Source organism: Theobroma umbraticum, unplaced genomic scaffold (assembly GCF_002168275.2).
Source record: "Theobroma umbraticum cultivar Fairchild unplaced genomic scaffold, ASM216827v3 scaffold_67.0, whole genome shotgun sequence".
NCBI classification, from domain to species: Eukaryota; Viridiplantae; Streptophyta; class Magnoliopsida; order Malvales; family Malvaceae; genus Theobroma; species Theobroma umbraticum.
The window spans coordinates 3,073,064-3,089,764 of NW_018397262.1; the positions used below are offsets into that span (position 1 = coordinate 3,073,064).

Sequence of the window (16,701 nt, forward strand, 5' to 3'; positions counted from 1 at the left end):
GTCGACACAATTAAGACATGAACAAATCATGTTGACAAGATTAGAAATGAATAACCTATATAAGATCCGTCGAAGACACATTTATATGTCATATAAATACTTTGTTATTCCAATTGCCTTACCCTATTCCCTAATGCCTGATTTATTGTTGCAACCCTCCCCTCACCTTTGTTAACAAGAAGGAAGAATAATGCTCTGTTAAAGGATGATAAAACAGTGCAGAACAGAGAAGCTGTTTTGTTATTAATGAAAAGGTCTTACATTCACATTGATAAGAACAGCACATATTTATCAAGTGATACAACATTAATTGAACACTAACACTTGTTCTTGATTCATTAACAAGTGTAAAACATTCAACAAAAACAGCTTAATGCAGCTTAACACGTAGTGGCCTAGAGTTTAAACAAAATACTCCTATTTTTACACAAAATCCTAGTGGATTTCATATGCCTTCATGTCCACGTGGATGCAAGCATTACAAGTTAACAACCTTAGCTGCAGTCTCCTCCAACCAAGACTTTAGCGAACGGAACTAAGACTCCAAGTAACGCCGGCCACAGCCCACCCACTAGTCACTGGCCACTGGCCACTGCCCACCCACCATAACAATAACACCACCGATTGCTTCACATAGATTCTTCTTCTTCTCACTTTTTGCAGTTCACCGATTGCTTCGATTTAATTCTTCTTCATGGGTTTGCTCTTCATTGAGTCTTCTTTTTCTTCTTCTCACCACTTTCCATCCGCCAATTGCTTCAGATAGATTCCTCTTCACGGGACTGTTCTGCATTAGGCTTCAACCTACCGATTGTTGATTTGTTAAATGTTGTCTTGTCTGAAATCTTCTGATTTGTCGATTATATATAAATAGAATATACTATATTTTATATATAAATAGAATATAAGCACTTCGTTTAGATTTGTATAATATATAGAAATTTATGTAACATGTGGATGCAGGAAATCTTGTTTTACAAAATAGAATATAATGCAATCAAACTTTTTTAGTCTTGAAAAAGGTTTGCTGGAATTATTTTAATAAAATTAAAAAATTTAATCCCCACCAGAAAGTGAACTCATTTGGCTTCTGGTTTGAAAATGGAATTGATTTAGATCTTTAATCTTTGTGTTTAAATATAGTTGATCAGCTCTGCTTCTTCAATTCATTTCCCTTACGATTAGTGTTATTTTGTGTTTCCTAGTAATTGTTTTTACTGGATATGGTAAGAATTGGAACTTGGAATCATCGAATCATCTTTCTCTTGGAGTGATTCAATCCATTACTTGAATTTTTAATTTATAATATTTTTATAATATATTATAATTATGTTAATCATATATATATTGTGTCCATCATATATTAATCGTATTATTCATGTTAATCATTTCAATATATTATAAATCGTATAAATTTTAATCATATCATATCGTATAAAATTTAACTTAATATGTTTAATAAACGTGTTAATTATGTGATATCGTGTTATATGATTATTAAACATATCTATATATGTGTTTAAGATCCTGATACGATTAATCAATTATTTTGTATTCGTGTTTATCCAAACAATAGTTAATACCATATATTTACATAACACGATTAAGACATAGATATATGAATTGTCAAATCTACCTAATTTATCCTTTGGAGTAGTATATTTACAAATTAATGCAGTCACGAAATCCAACTTCAATTTCGCCTGAGCTTGATTTTAATTTTCGTATGTTTACATGTATATCCACATTAGTTTTGTCTTTTCTTTTTGAATTTCGAACCAATTAACATAACCTTTACCTACTAAATAACCTTTTAAGTTAAAAAAGAAAAAAAGATCTCTAAAGTAGTAATTATAGAAATTTAACCCCAATGACCACCCAACAAATGAAAATACAGAAGATGGTAAAGTCAAGTCTAGCTACAAATATTTTAATAGGCGCCGCATCTGACCTCATTTGCACTCAAGACATTTCTTTCCCGTAGACATGGGAACATGGTTTATGTTTGTGTGGTTTGCCTCTAATCAAGGTCAAACATCGTGCACTCATATTCTAGACACAACTTTTTGCTTTGACTTCGTAAGCACTGGCATTTATATTATACATAAATTAATCGGAGGGATTTACATTCTTGTCAATCACAGATTCGATCGTCTAATATTTAATTCGTTTGGATGAATTTTATCTTCATTTTCATGTTTTTAACAAATTTTTAATGGGTTTTCGACCCTCCTTAAAACATAAAGAAAGAAATTTAAAGGGATAGGATCAAGACTAGAATTTAGGATTCAAACTCCTTTAAAAGAACGGAAGAAAATACTAGATATTATCAATGTTGTGGGAAGTGCATTTCCATATGGTCATTTAATGCAACCGTCTTTGATTTTTAGATGGAGGATAAAGTCAATAATTTATTTCCTCGAATCTGTAACTTTCTTTGTTTTCAAAATCAAGCCTATATAATTCAAGTTTGCCACCAAGACTTGCTCTGCTTTCTTTTCCATATGTCAAAATGGACCCTTACAATGCGGGAAGAACGACAATTTGACCTTTAAAATGCCCCTCAAGCCATTGTTGAACAGAAACTTGGCACTTTTTTTGGGTCCCATGCATATGACTTGATTTTCTTCTTTGCTTTCTTTTCAATAAGGAGACACCTCACTCCACATTCAATGTTCTAAAACAGATCTTATGTGAGATTTGATTACCCAAAATTACTACTTTCACCAACTTAATTAGTAACATTTATCTGTGGTTTTCACTAATGATCAAGCCGGCATATAACCAAGTTACATGTATACCCAGAAATATGTAGACTATTAATTTTCTTCAGAAACATATATGAGCTGAAGTGTTATGCTGTGCTTGGTGAGCTTATTATCCTCTTTTATTGGTAGTTTGTTCGCATATATGATTTTGGTTTTTGGATTATATAATTAGAAATCCTTGTTAATCTCATAAATCTTTTTTTTTTCCATTTCAGAATAATTTGAACTCTATACTTTGAAGTTAGAATTTTAAGATTTAATCGTTGAATATCTTATAATGTTGTTATGTTTATACAAAGTACTAATAATAATTATCGGCACAAGGAAGTGATAAAGATTGAAAGTAGAAAGAAGACTTTTTCTAAGCTGATTGGGCTCTTTATTGCCTAAGAGTCAATAATTTGACTTGACCTGAACCACCAGCTTTTGGATGACGCCAAATTCGCATTAATTATATAAGAAGTTTCCGTAACGTTCAATTCTGTAACTCTGTATGATTGATGATTCATACGCACAGCACACAGAAATTAAAGGATTAAGATCTTTGCTTCTTGCACTCCACTTGCCAGGGATAAATAAAGATGAACTTGGTCCAGGCTACTGCTGATAACAAGGACGAAGATGTTCCACTTCCAGGTTTTCGATTTCATCCGACGGATGAAGAGCTCGTAGGGTTTTATCTTCGACGAAAAGTTGACAGAAAACCCATCAGAATGGAGCTCATCAAAACGATTGATATCTACAAATATGATCCTTGGGATCTCCCAAGTATGTTCTAGCGTCTTTGATTATTTCTCATGTTCTTCATAATTATGTCCTAGCCTTTCAGTAAGGGAAAAGGGTTCAGGTTTGCTTTGAAAGATTGAAGAGAATCAAAATAAAACCCATAAATAAACAAAAGTAGCTTAGCCTGATTTGCGAATTCTACTGAAGCTGATTTATTTTTTTTTTTTGGGTTTCTTTTTCAAACTTCTTTTTTTCTTTTTTGAAATTTTTTTCAGAGTTTTTGTTACAGATTGGAGACCCTCACTCTCACTTAACTTAGAAAATATTTGAGGTATTTCGATGTAATAGACAACAAAAGTATTGTAAAAGAATTATATAGTTGAAAATTAAAAGTTACTAGCCTTTTTCTTGTAACAAATTAAAGGCCATGATCAAAATTTAGGTTTCTCAATATAGGGGGAAAACACACTTCCTGAAAACCATGGGGAAAGGATAATTGAAACTCAGCTTTATCCAACATTTATCGTACCCAGGTTCCCAATTATTTTTGTCCACAAAATATGTGAAATAAGCTGCTTGTTTCTTAGTGCCATGTGCCAACTTTCTTTCATTGTATGAAAATAAGGTCACAGGGCATATCTCTCTAAATTATTTCATGATTAATGAAGCAGAGCCTAGCATTGTGGGAGAGAGTGAATCATATTTCTTCTGCAAACGAGGGAGGAAGTACAGAAACAGCATTAGACCAAACAGAGTGACGGGGTCTGGATTTTGGAAAGCAACCGGCATTGACAAGCCCGTTTATTCTCAAGGAGGACAAGGCCACGCCTGCATTGGGCTGAAGAAAACGTTAGTATACTACCGTGGAACCGCAGGAAAAGGAACCAAAACGGATTGGATGATGCATGAGTTTCGCATGCCCAGCAACGACAGTAACACGAACACCAGCCTCTCCAATCCCAAATCCATTGCACAAGAAGCTGTAAGCAAAATATTGTATAATACAAGTAGCATAAGATAAAAGGTCAAATTTATCACTATACTTTGAATTTTATTGAATTTTTCTTTTATTTTCAATTTAATTAATTGAATTCTTTGACAAAAAGTAACAAGATACAGCAAAAATTTATTATTACAGTAAGGCAATATTCTATGAAATATTCTAATTTTGTTATTTTTCATTCAAAAATCGATGAGATTGATGGCATAGTAGGAAAATTTAAAAAAATTAAAGTATAGTCACGAAATTTAAAAGTTTTTCTCCTTTATACTAAGTATTCTTTCATGAAAGCATTTTGTTAAGTTATTTACAATTAACACTTTTTGGATTTACAGGAAGTATGGACTATATGCCGAATTTTCAAGCGGAACGCATCACAGAGAAAGTACACACCAGATTGGAGAGAAGTGGCAGCTAAACGTCCTTCAACCAGCACACCAAGCTCTCAAACATGCAGTGTGGAATCCAACAGTCATGAAACTTACATCTCTTTCGGTTCTGAAGTTGTTCAACATTATGATGAGAAACCAGTTGTCAATCATATCAATGGAAGAAGCCAATGGCATGTAGATCAATTAAGCACCATAGCTCAGCCTTCATCTATGGCATCATCTTCCAGCTTTTCAAATTTTCCAGAAACTGATTTCTTCACACATGCGAATTGGGATGAGCTCAAATCAGTTGTAGAGTTTGCGCTTGATCCCTTGCTTATGTAAATGATTTTGTAATTATTTAAACTATAGGCTGTCGTTGAAGTTTAGTAAGATTGTAATAGATGAAAAATACCAAATGATATACATTTTCAGGCTTAATTTAACGGTTGTTATCATTTTAAGAGTATTAAGATTGAAAGTCTAATACAATAATATTCCACATATCAGTACATTTTAAAAGGTAAAGGATCGTTTGAACATTAAACTTTTATCTCTTTCAAACAAGAGTGACAGCTGCCAAACTAAGTCTCTTAATCATTATTAGCGATTACAATACCACCATTTTCACAACCTTTTCTCATTTCTTAGAGTGAAAAGAACTTAATGTAGTCCTTCTATCAATAAGAAGCAAGATTGATGATGATGCTCATCAATTTCAAGACACTTATAGTAATTAAATTTCAAGACACTTGTATTGCACACAATTCAGTAGTATTAAGATAATTATACAAACTATTTATTTAGAGTTATTATATGATATTATTATTTAATAATATTGTATAATAACTTGTTGTAATTATAGTAACAAGTAGTGCTGAAATTCATTCCCCCAATTGACTTTAAAAGAAATAGTTTAGAGTTCCTCATCACGAAGGGCTCTTCCAATGCCTCCTACTTCCAAGCAATCTCTAGTTACGCCATCCACATTAAATTTTTTCAATCGACTTTTTCTTCGACTCATTTTAATCTATATTGCTCTTGATGCCCTTATTACTTCTCTTCATTCTGTCTTTTTCGACGCACTTAAGTTTTGTTTAAAGGTGTAGGAATAGGTTTAGTCTCCAAGTCGATGTTAGAATGATCAATGCTGTCACCAAAGGCTGTTTGTGCGGATACTTTTTTTGTAAGTTTACTGTTCATTTTCATCCAAAACGACATTGTAATGCCAGGAGTCTTCAACTACATAAAGCTAGAAACTTCAAATGACATAGCAATTTTGATATTAATAAAAACTTACGTTCCATATATACAAAATAAAAATAATTATCTTTGAGAGCTAAGTGTAGATTGTAATGCCGTAATGTATATGCAAAATAAAAATAATTATCTCTCTTGTTGAAAAAAAGTTATCGTTTTTTTATTATTTGGCTCATTGGTTAGTACATTATGTCTTTATTTAAATAACATGATTGAATCTTTTCTTTCTCAATTATAAAAAAAATTAATTTGAAAAAAAAATCTTAATAAGAAGTAAATGAGATAATATATTTAGTACTTTATTTTTGGAAAGACTAATGTACAATGTGGAACTGGAACTGGTGAAAAGGTAACCTAGTAAAGATGAAGACCAGACACACACTGAACTATGCTCTTTCGATGGGCCTACTACACCCATAGATTGCGCTGCTCTGTCTTTTTTTATGTGTAAGAATCAACCATACCAAGACATTGGACCCAGGACTGGCAGTCAAAAAAATGGTTACAATGAATCTTCCTCGGAGACATTGTTTTATTGACCAAAGATTCCACATCTTCAGTCAAACTATACGACCACGTTGAGTTCATGGAACATATATGCTTTACCAATCTTGAAATGACAAATCGATGACCGAATATTACCTACTCTAATTTTTTTTTAAAAAAAATTCATATAAAAAATTTATTCAAGTTCTATTGAAGTTAAAATATACATAATTATCTAAAATTGAGAGGGTTTGGTGAAACCAAACATTCAAAGACGAATAAGATACCAACATCTCTCACTTTTTCTTAAAAAAGTAACAAAATGAATATGTACTTAATAAAGGACGAACTCAGAAATTTTTTAAGTAATGTTATAATTAAAATAATAATAATAAAATAAATATGATAAAATTTATAAATTAAAAATTTTAATATTAAATTAAAAAAATCTAAATTTGGTATATTTATTTAATATTTTAAAATAAAAATATTTAAAAAAATTATAATTATCCACGATGATTTTTTATATTTTGAAAACGTTGCATAATAGTATCGGTAGAAATATTATCAAATACATTTTTTCAATATATGTCACCACATAATTATTCATCCACTCATCACTCGTTCAATTACTTAGCTTGTGCTTTACAAATTTTATTACTGAAAAAGCTCTTTCAACAGACACTTTGTAATTGATAAGATCAATACAAGTTTTACTAACAAATAAACCAAAGATACACAATATTTCTATTTGTCTCAACCATCTCCATTGATTTCAACAAATTTCTCATTCAAACACAAGTTTGCAATATACTTTTCTAGTTGATTTTCAAATACCACTAAATCCACAGTTGAAAAATAGAAAGGATACAATTGAGCCATACTAATCAACCTTTCTTTGTTGAAAGTAGAAAATGATTTATTGGGATTTGACTTTTTTTATTATTTTATATACTTTGATTTTTTTAATAAAATTTTAAATTATAAAAAAAAATTATTTTTCCATGTAGTATTTAAATATGAATATGTAAATTACTTTTTGATAAATCTACTTATTTTATAATATCTAAATATTATTTTTTGGAGGAATATTTAAATATTATTAATATATAAATTTTTTAATAAAATATACATTTTGATTGTACTCTCTACAAAATTACAAAAAAAAATTAATGGATTCATTAATATTATTAAATATAAAAAATTTTAAATAAATAATATAATAAATATTTTTTTTAATTGAGCACCACGCCCATGTATGTGGGTCCACCCATGTGCTTAATGATAAGAGATGATAGTATAGGAAGATAATAACTAAAGTTTAGGTTTTTTGCATTCTATATTAGCAAATTATGCCATTAGCTTATAATCTTTTCGTCAATATTTAACTTTTTTTCATTTGTGATTTAAAAAAAATTCAAATTTTTCATTAAAAATTTTGGTAATCTTTGAAATCCATCCCTCCATGCATTAATACGTCATTATAATTTGGATAGAATTTATAATGCGGTGCTTTGGTAAACCTTCACATTGTAAATTTTGCTGGCAGCGATGGCCTACCTTCATTTAAGATACATGCACACATGCATGTATTTGAAGCCATACCTTAAAAACAGTACTGAAGTTTGATTCCATTAAATACCTTGCATATAAAACTAATGGCACATGTTTGTTCAACCATAATTTAAAAAAAAAAAAAAAAACTACACGAAAGCCTTTCAATTTGAAAAATTTAATTATTTATTCCCCTTGATTTGCATTGTAGATCCAAATCTTTACCTCTGATTAAGACAGACAAATTAAAAAAAATGAAAAAAAGAAAAAAAGAAAATGGAAATAGGAAGCATGGTGTGATCATGTTTAATTTCTTGGTATTATATATTTTCTCTTCAGTCATCACCTGAATAGTTCACTACTATTTGTTTTCCTAATCAAACACAGTGATCACATCTCAGCATAGACATTTTTTATTCTTTTACGTGTACGTTCTGCTAAAAATTATAAGATTAATGTGGTAATCAAAGGGAAAAAAGAGATAGAGATCTAAATTTACAAGTAGTCATCCAAACACGTGCTTGAAAATTTGGAAAGGGTTTGAAGAAAAAGAGATTTGTTTGGCTACCAAAAGAAAATGATTCTCTTGGTCTCAGAGACTTCGGACGGGTGATGATCTAAAATGGCTGCGTCAAGTCAAGTTAGCATGAAGAAAGGAGAAGAAAGGAGAAAAGGTCTAAGTCTTCTGTCTTGCACCAGGAACGGATATGAGCAGACTAGCTAGAACATTCTTCTTCTTGAGAGTGGCCTCAACCCTTTTAACATATATATATATATATATATATATATATAAAATAAAACCAAGTTGGCAAGGGTCGCCCACTAGTTTGTTTGACCACTATATAAAGTACAAACTTTCGTTTTGATTTGTTCATGGATCGACTTACTTGTCAAGCTCTAGTCGAGATTTTTAACATTCAACTTGGCTCGACCCGAGAATATATTATATTTAGTATATAACATTTTATGCCTATTATAGCTAATTTCAGCTCAAACAATTGATGTTCGGGGTATGTATTTTGAGAGAGACATCGCTGCATATATAACTATAGCTTTTCTTTATTAGTTATAACTTTTGGCTAAGATCAAGTGGTGATGACGAAGCTTATCTCTTAACATTCATTTGCGTGAAAGGAAAGTGGTGCATGAAATGGCTGACGGTGACACATTGGGACTATCCATGTGCTAGAGGACTTTCTAATCTAGACCTGATTCATACATTTACGTTAGATATAATGAAAGTCAAAGGTAATTGATGGAGCTGAAAAGCCCCATTTTTGTGCTAAAGTCACCTGTTCTCCTGAATTCCTCGGGGTTCTTTTTCAAGTACTGAAATTTGAAGCAACGTCAAGAGTCATGATCAGGGCAGAGAAAAAACCAAAGTAGAGGATTGAATATGTCAAAGACCTTCTGTGGTGAACAATGCAGATGATGTCTTTATACAAGGGATCATTTTCCCATCTTTTGTTGAGGGACAGATGGAATTACCACCACAGGATTTTGAGATGAAGTGTAGTACTCCCTTGTTCCTGGATATTTCTGCTCTTTTGGACTTCTAGGGAGGCTCAGAAAGAAACTATGATTTTAGTATGCATTAAAACATTGTGGGCCTGCGTTTGCATTCCATTGAGATGGCCAAGTCATAAAGTTGATCATGAGTTAAACTCTAATTCAGGCCCTGAATTGAAGTTAATTGAAGCCTTAAAACCCAACAGGTGCATATCATTTGTTAAGTCTATCCTTTTAGTTTTTAAAGTTCATTTGCCTCAATGGGTTGTAATGGCCCAGGGGTGGCTGAAAGAATCTTTTCCTTCGCTTCCCGTCGTTCCCAAGAACCCAAAAATAAAAGAAAGAAAGAACATGCAAAAGAGGTGGAATGGGTTGACCTTGGTCCAACCAAAAACTGAGAAGGCACCTTCGGGCTGCACTTGAGCAAGACTCCACCAATTAGAATCGCTTGAATTGGAGGTCTGCTTTCCAAGCATTGCATTATTTTCCAGCAATGCATATCCAATAAATGGAGTTGAATTTTCTATTCCCTAATTTTTTTAAAAAAAAAACTCACGAAATCAAGCTTTTTCTATTCTTATATTCTGATAACGATGGATCTCTAAAGCATGCTAGATCAGGCATGTAGCAGTGAGCTTCAAGGCTTTTGTGCCCCCACCAATGCGAATATTACAAATCTTGCAAGACTGGACTTACTCCTGCCTTCTTTGTGAAATATTCCACAAATCTAAGAGTTTTCAAACAACTTTCGCCTTCTCTCTTATTCATTCTAGATGCTTAATTAACTCAATTATGCTTCCAACACACTCTAGCAAGTTACATCCTGGAAATATTGAACACTTTATTTGACTTCATAATCAATATGGCAATGCCAAATGTGGGAACAAGGTTTTGGTATGTTGATACTTGATGTCAAATATTCTCACTTGGGGAACAAAATATGATGTCTCTATTCTACTATCTACAAAGTGTATGTTCAACTTAAACTGAAATAATATATAGCAGCTATGGCTTTGTGTAGGCCCACATGAAAACCATATATAGGGCTCTATAAGTATTCCAACATGCATGATACTATACCTTCCCTCTATGGTAAGCGATAGTTTTCTTTCTCTATCCAATCCTCAACCCAAGCTCAGAAAAGAAAACCTTGAAACTTTAAGCAGAAGAACTTATATTGCCTGCCTACATCTCTAGTCAAAATTCCAACATGAAATCTGGAGATCAAACTTCACGGAGGAAGAGAAACATCAAGTGCTGGGCATTTGTAGTAGCCGGTGTCATAGCACATACCATAATCGTTTTGCTCTTCGTGCTGCTAGTAATGCGTACCGGAAATCCTAAAGTTCGTTTGGGAGGGGTCACGGTAGAAAATCTCAGAGCCAGTTCCTCATCTTCCTCACCTTCTTTTAGCACGAAACTTAATGCTCAAGTTTCCGTTAAGAACAGGAATTTCGGTCACTTCAAATTCAAGAACAGCACTCTCACGATTTCTTACAATGGTACTCCTGTTGGTAAGGCTACTATCGTTGAGGGTCGTGCCAGGGCTCGATCAACCAAGAAGTTTAATGTGACGATATTGGTTAGTTCCAACAATAAGATATCAAGAAATTCAGACCAGCTTAGTTCTGATATTGATTCTGGGATCATAAATTTGAGCAGCCATGCCAAGCTGGAAGGAAAGATACATCTATTCAAGATATTCAAGAAGAAGAAATCAGGAGAAATGAATTGCACTATGGACGTTAACACCTCGTTGAAACAAATCCAGAACCTGACGTGCAAATGAGATGCATTAATCAAACTTCATTGGAGTTTGTCTACTTATGTTGTGTTTAATTTTCTGATCAAATGGCTTTGAAATTTGGATTTGTTAGTGAAGCTACATTGTAAGATATAAAGAACTTGCTTACTGTTTTGAACATTCTTCAATTTGTAGTTTGTATGGTTGGATGACTTAATTGTTGGGTTGCAATTTGTTGCATTCTTTGCTTCAAGATGAGTCTTTCTGTGGTTCTTCAAGAATCACAATGAGTACATTTCAAGCTGTGGACTGGAAGTAGCCATAGTTTGGATCAAATCATTCCTGTCTTGTGCTTTGCTTCTCACTTCAGTTCTAGATGCACGATATATAGGCCTTTTGTCTAGTTTTCCACACCCACTTGGAATCAAGTCATTCCATTTAGCACTTTTCCTTTAAATAAAAGGAAAGAAACACGTTTCAACTTCGCATGCACAGTACACAACTTATTGTCTTATTAAAGAAAATTATTTGTCCACGTTGATTTATAGACATATTGTTGGCTGTTACTTTCTCTAAACCCTCTCTCGAAAGATGAACTCTCTGGCGAGATATTCTCAACTGCATGGGGGTAACAAACGAAACTGGACCGGAGGCCGAGATTAGCATTGCAGGCGCAGGGATGCGGCAGATTTGAACAGATGGAGATCAACACTAAGATTTGTTTTTGTGGACAACTTGAGCCCTAGGATGTCATAGAGAACATTGACCGAAGCTTTTGATGAATATGGGAAGGTCGTGGATGTGTTCATCCCTAGGACTAACAAAAACAGGGTGTCGAATTGTGCTTGGAAGGAGCGAAATTGCAGAGTGCAGTCAGCCGGGGAAATAACCAAAGGATCGATGGTAGCATCAACCCAGTCAAAAGCTGAATTTGGATGGAACAAACGATCCCAAATGAAGCAGATAGTGTATGTTAGAAGGGATACGATCGATGGAGGGGCGGAGGGACAGTAGAATGTGTTGGGAGACCCTTGTCGGCAGCGAGCCAAAGCATAACCAAGGAAATCAGGGAACTAATTACGGAGGAAGGGTGGATGAGCAGAGCAAGACAAAAACAAACTGCCTATGGCGAAGAACGAGAAACAACGAAGTTCACAATCAGGATCCCAGAAGAAGACATGGAATGGGCAAGAAACGAACGCCATTGGGAAGCTCAATTAAACTGTTTTTCATGCATGGATATAAATTATTTTGGGAAAAATTATTGTAATATCGCCGTTCAAATAATATTTGGGTAAGTATTGAAATATCACACATGAAAAAAATAAGCCTTTAAAATAACTGGACCTAAACCATTTTTTTTATGTTCAAGTTTATTAAAATATAATTAGAGTTAATATAAATATATCATCTAAACATAGGCAATCACATTAGTGAAGAAAACCATTAAGAAAGTATTTCACAAGTATACTTTTGTGTGGGATTTGGGGATTTTTAAGAGTAACTTGAAGAACAGAATTGATTTATGGAACCTTTGCTATTTGAGTGATATATAGTTGGAAAGGTACATGAGTTTGTTTTTTAATGAATCAGATGGAGGTGGATTTTGAAATTTCTTTATGAACATATGATTTTTTTTTTTTGTAAATACAGGGCAAACTATTTGACAGCAAGCAATTTCGAAAATTTTTTGTACTTTTCCTATAGTGAACTGAGTGCTGAGATTTAAATGGATAGAAAGCCTATTAAGTCAAGTTTTTAACACATTAAACAAATCTTGATTTTGAGTTTCATAGCTTCAAATATAGTTAGTTTAGTGAATGGTGTGCAAGTTATCTAGATTTCTAATTTAAGAGAATTTGGATTGTTTTGTATAATTTAAATGATAAATAGATTTTAGGGAGTCAAATTGTTTGTAATATGTTTAAATGATTGTTATTAGTCTTTTGATTATTTTGGGAAGAAGTGAATTTTTAGAACAAAGGAAAGGAAGTATATCTTCACACTCATTGCTTTATTTAAAATTGTTGTAAATGTAGATTCCTTGAAAGAATCAAATCTTTTATTTCATTATTTTCAGTATGTGAAAATAGAGCCAGGCATATGATTATTTTCTATTTTCGGTTTATTTATATGATAAACCATGATTTATGAATGTTGTAGTTTATTCATATGACAAAAATTTTATTTATGAGTGATTTGGTTTATTTATATGATGAATATTGATTTATGAATGTTTTGGTGTATTCATATAACAATTGTCAATTTATAAATGAAATGAAATCTTTGATCTCCTATAAAGAATGTTTTAAGAGCTACGAAATGATCCATGGGAAGTGAGAAAACTAATACTAGAACTAGTTCTATGGCCTTTCTATTGGGATATAATAGTTAGCATACGACTTCATTAATAGGATATAATAGTTAGTGACAATCATGAAAATACGATTTGTTGATACAATCTTTATTCACGGGATATAATAACGGTTGTAGCTAAGATGATGAAACTACGAGTTTGAAAAATTAAATCTATAATCTGTTTGAACGATATTTTAAAAATGATATTTGATTATCAATGATTTATGAACTTATGAAATTATTTACTTTGAAAATAATAAATCAAACTATTTTGAATGCTCTTTCTTTTTTTGAAAGTCTAGTTAAATGCTTTTGAATAATATATATGATATTTTGAAAATGATGTTTGATCTGATAAAGTGTGTCTTGCTATATTTCCTGAGCTGTTGTTGGCTCATCTTTTTACAATTTTGCAGATGACTGGAGATGAGATCTTTAGAATTATCAAAGCTAAGAGAATAGTTTGAGCAGTTTATTTTAGTGTCAATACATTATTAGCTATCTTGAGACTTTACTATATGTAATTGATATTTTAGTTTTTAGTTGTTTAATTACTCGAGGGATTCAAATCGTGCTTTTCAAGCAAGAAAATCTTGTACCAATCAATGAATTAAATATTCGGGTGCAAAAACTTTATAGTTAAATTGTAATAATTATATAGAGAAAAAGTATGAAAGTATTAGTATGAATTCATTTGAGGATATATATATATATGAATGAAAGTGAAAAAGGCTTCGTGTTACTTTAAGATTTAATCTCAAAGTAACACGATCGTTTCACATCTCAATTTTAAGATATAAAACCTTCAACATCATTTTAATAATCTTCTTATGCTTCAATATAAGTTACTCTTCCCTTAATTAAGAAGAGAAGCTCACATTTTTTACTTTATTGAAAACTAAGTGTCACTCTCATTTTTTACTTTTTACTTGTTTGGCTTGTAGATTATCACAGCTTAGTTCTCTATAACACCACTTTTAAGATTGATTAATAAAAAATGTACTAATTAATGATTATAACTATTAAATATTTACAGCAAAGTTCTAGGATGGAGGATATGGTTAATTAATTTTCTTTTTTTTTGTTGGAAAAAAAGATTGGTTTAAATTTCCAAGTGATCAAAAAAGAATCAGTCTGTTGCTATTGATCATGTAAGCTGATGAGATAAACAACCAAAAGGATAAAAAAACCTACCTATTATTTAAACAAGTGCATATAAACATACAAAAGATAAAGAACAAATACACATTCAACTCAAAAGGAAAGTCACCATAGTATAAGAGTACAGTAGCTAAAGCTCTAATCACATTTTATGTCCTGCACCAATTTTTGTGCCAAATTAACTGTCATAGTGCAGTTCATCTCCACAGATTTCTTCTTCTTGATCACTTTCATCAGATGCACCTTACCGTTCAATATGGACTGGCTATTCAGTGTCAAGAACCCTGAGTTAAGATCAATGCCCAAGTCCGACTCATTTGCTACGCCGTTGGAATTCAAGTCCATAGTCACATTCATCCTTTTTGTTGATCTGGCTCTGGTCCTGGCCTTGGTAACTAGGGCCTCCCCGACTTGTGACCCCTTGTAAGCAAAAGTAACGGTGCTGTTTTGAAATTTGTAGTGACCAAAATTTGTGCTCTTCACGGTTACTTGAGCAATAAATTTCATGTTGAAGGACGGGGAGGAGATGTTGAAGGTGAGATCGTCAACCACAACAGAGCGAATCCGGAATTTTGGGTTCTTGATACTCATCACCGTGAGTGCAAAGACTAGAATGATTGCAGTTTGACGAAAGCAGCAACATAAGCCAAGCATTTCATGCGTTTCTTCCGCTTGAGCTCTTTGGACTGCTCCATGGCAGACTCTACATCATTTTCGGCCATAATATTTGTTCTCCACTGAGAAAATTTCTTTTAAAATTGAACAGCAGTCAGTAAGCTGATAGCCTGCTGAAACCCTTCGAAGAATGGGAAAGATATGGTGGTGGAGAAGTGAAAGTAGGCTCCCTCTCTCTGTCTATATATAGCTTATATATGAAAAAGAGCACCTTCCTTGAAAGAGTCTTGAATCTTGATAAACTTGGCAGGAATTATCAAGTGACATCGATGGTTTAAAACGCGCCTGAGAGCTTTGATTTTTGACATTCGGGGCCTAACTCGGACTTGGGTTTTAACAGTTTGATTGTGAGATACTGAGAGTGGAGTTGAGTTAGCAGAAGCTTCTGTTGTGCCCATCACAAGTGGTTGAAAAGACCAATTGCTGGTATATCAGACAGAAGGTTGTTTCAGCAACCGTGGGATTAAGTTTAACCATCCCAAAGTTTTTCCTAGGTCTTGTCCAAGCAAATTCCAGAAGAAAAAATGATCCGAGTTTGCTCAAAGCGCGTTCAAGTGGCACATCTCATCTCACCCCATCCTTGCTTATTTTCCACACGGTCCCTTCTAATTTGGGACACAAAGTTTACTACTTGCCTTGCCTTGACCTCTACTTATATATTTTGTCCTACAATGAATCTTCAAGGAAGTTGTTACACGAGTATGATATGACAGAATGTTGTTGCATCCAATGCATAAAGTCAGACCAAATGGTCTCAAAAATAGTGTTTCCTTAACTTATTTTCGCACCTTTGGGTTTTTTCTTTATGAATTATACTTACTATATTGGATGTGAGTGTAAGTTACCTTTAATTTTTCAACCAATTGTCTTGCTTAGGTGGTGGCAAAAGCTTATTAAACCTATCATTCACACCCCACTTGTGAATTTATCCTGATAATTATTACTCCCTTTGTTTCAAATTTAATATTCATCTTATTAGTTTATATTGATTATTTTAGATTGAGTAAGGAGACAAAGGAGAGAGTAAAGTTAAAGAATCTGATCGTTTGGCTAACAATACTGCAGCACATATTGCCCAATTGGATTTCT

At 32.7% G+C, this 16,701-nt stretch overlaps 2 protein-coding genes and 1 pseudogene across 3 annotated transcripts; 2 read left to right on the top strand and 1 right to left on the bottom strand.

The window, feature by feature from the left end:
- Positions 1 to 3,272: 3,272 nt before the first annotated feature.
- Positions 3,273 to 5,316, top strand: LOC110419538 (transcription factor JUNGBRUNNEN 1-like). 2 transcript variants are annotated; one of them, XM_021432632.2, is made up of 3 exons: positions 3,273 to 3,536; positions 4,163 to 4,476; positions 4,830 to 5,316. In XM_021432632.2, exons 1-3 carry the CDS (start codon positions 3,350 to 3,352, stop codon positions 5,208 to 5,210), a joined length of 882 nt encoding a protein of 293 aa, XP_021288307.1. In that variant the 5' UTR covers positions 3,273 to 3,349; the 3' UTR covers positions 5,211 to 5,316. The 2 variants fall into 2 exon arrangements, with proteins under 2 accessions (XP_021288307.1, XP_021288308.1); XM_021432633.2 differs by having other exon boundaries at positions 4,166 to 4,476.
- A 5,451-nt stretch (positions 5,317 to 10,767) lies between these two features.
- On the top strand, positions 10,768 to 11,629 carry LOC110419844 (late embryogenesis abundant protein At1g64065-like). The gene has a single exon (XM_021432969.1). The coding sequence runs from the start codon at positions 10,885 to 10,887 to the stop codon at positions 11,461 to 11,463; it is 579 nt and encodes a 192-aa protein (XP_021288644.1). The 5' UTR covers positions 10,768 to 10,884; the 3' UTR covers positions 11,464 to 11,629.
- Positions 11,630 to 14,971: 3,342 nt separating this feature from the next.
- LOC110419852 (late embryogenesis abundant protein At1g64065-like) lies at positions 14,972 to 15,750 on the bottom strand (annotated as a pseudogene).
- Positions 15,751 to 16,701: the final 951 nt, after the last annotated feature.

Bases quoted from the DNA above. Each gene is read 5' to 3' on its own strand.
- LOC110419538 (XM_021432632.2), top strand. From the start codon at position 3,350: ATGAACTTGGTCCAGGCTACTGCTGATAACAAGGACGAAGATGTTCCA. The intron at 3,537-4,162 runs GTATGTTCTAGC...TGATTAATGAAG, and splicing joins TGATCCTTGGGATCTCCCAA to CAGAGCCTAGCATTGTGGGA. The intron at 4,477-4,829 runs GTAAGCAAAATA...TTGGATTTACAG, and splicing joins AATCCATTGCACAAGAAGCT to GAAGTATGGACTATATGCCG.
- LOC110419844 (XM_021432969.1), top strand. From the start codon at position 10,885: ATGAAATCTGGAGATCAAACTTCACGGAGGAAGAGAAACATCAAGTGC.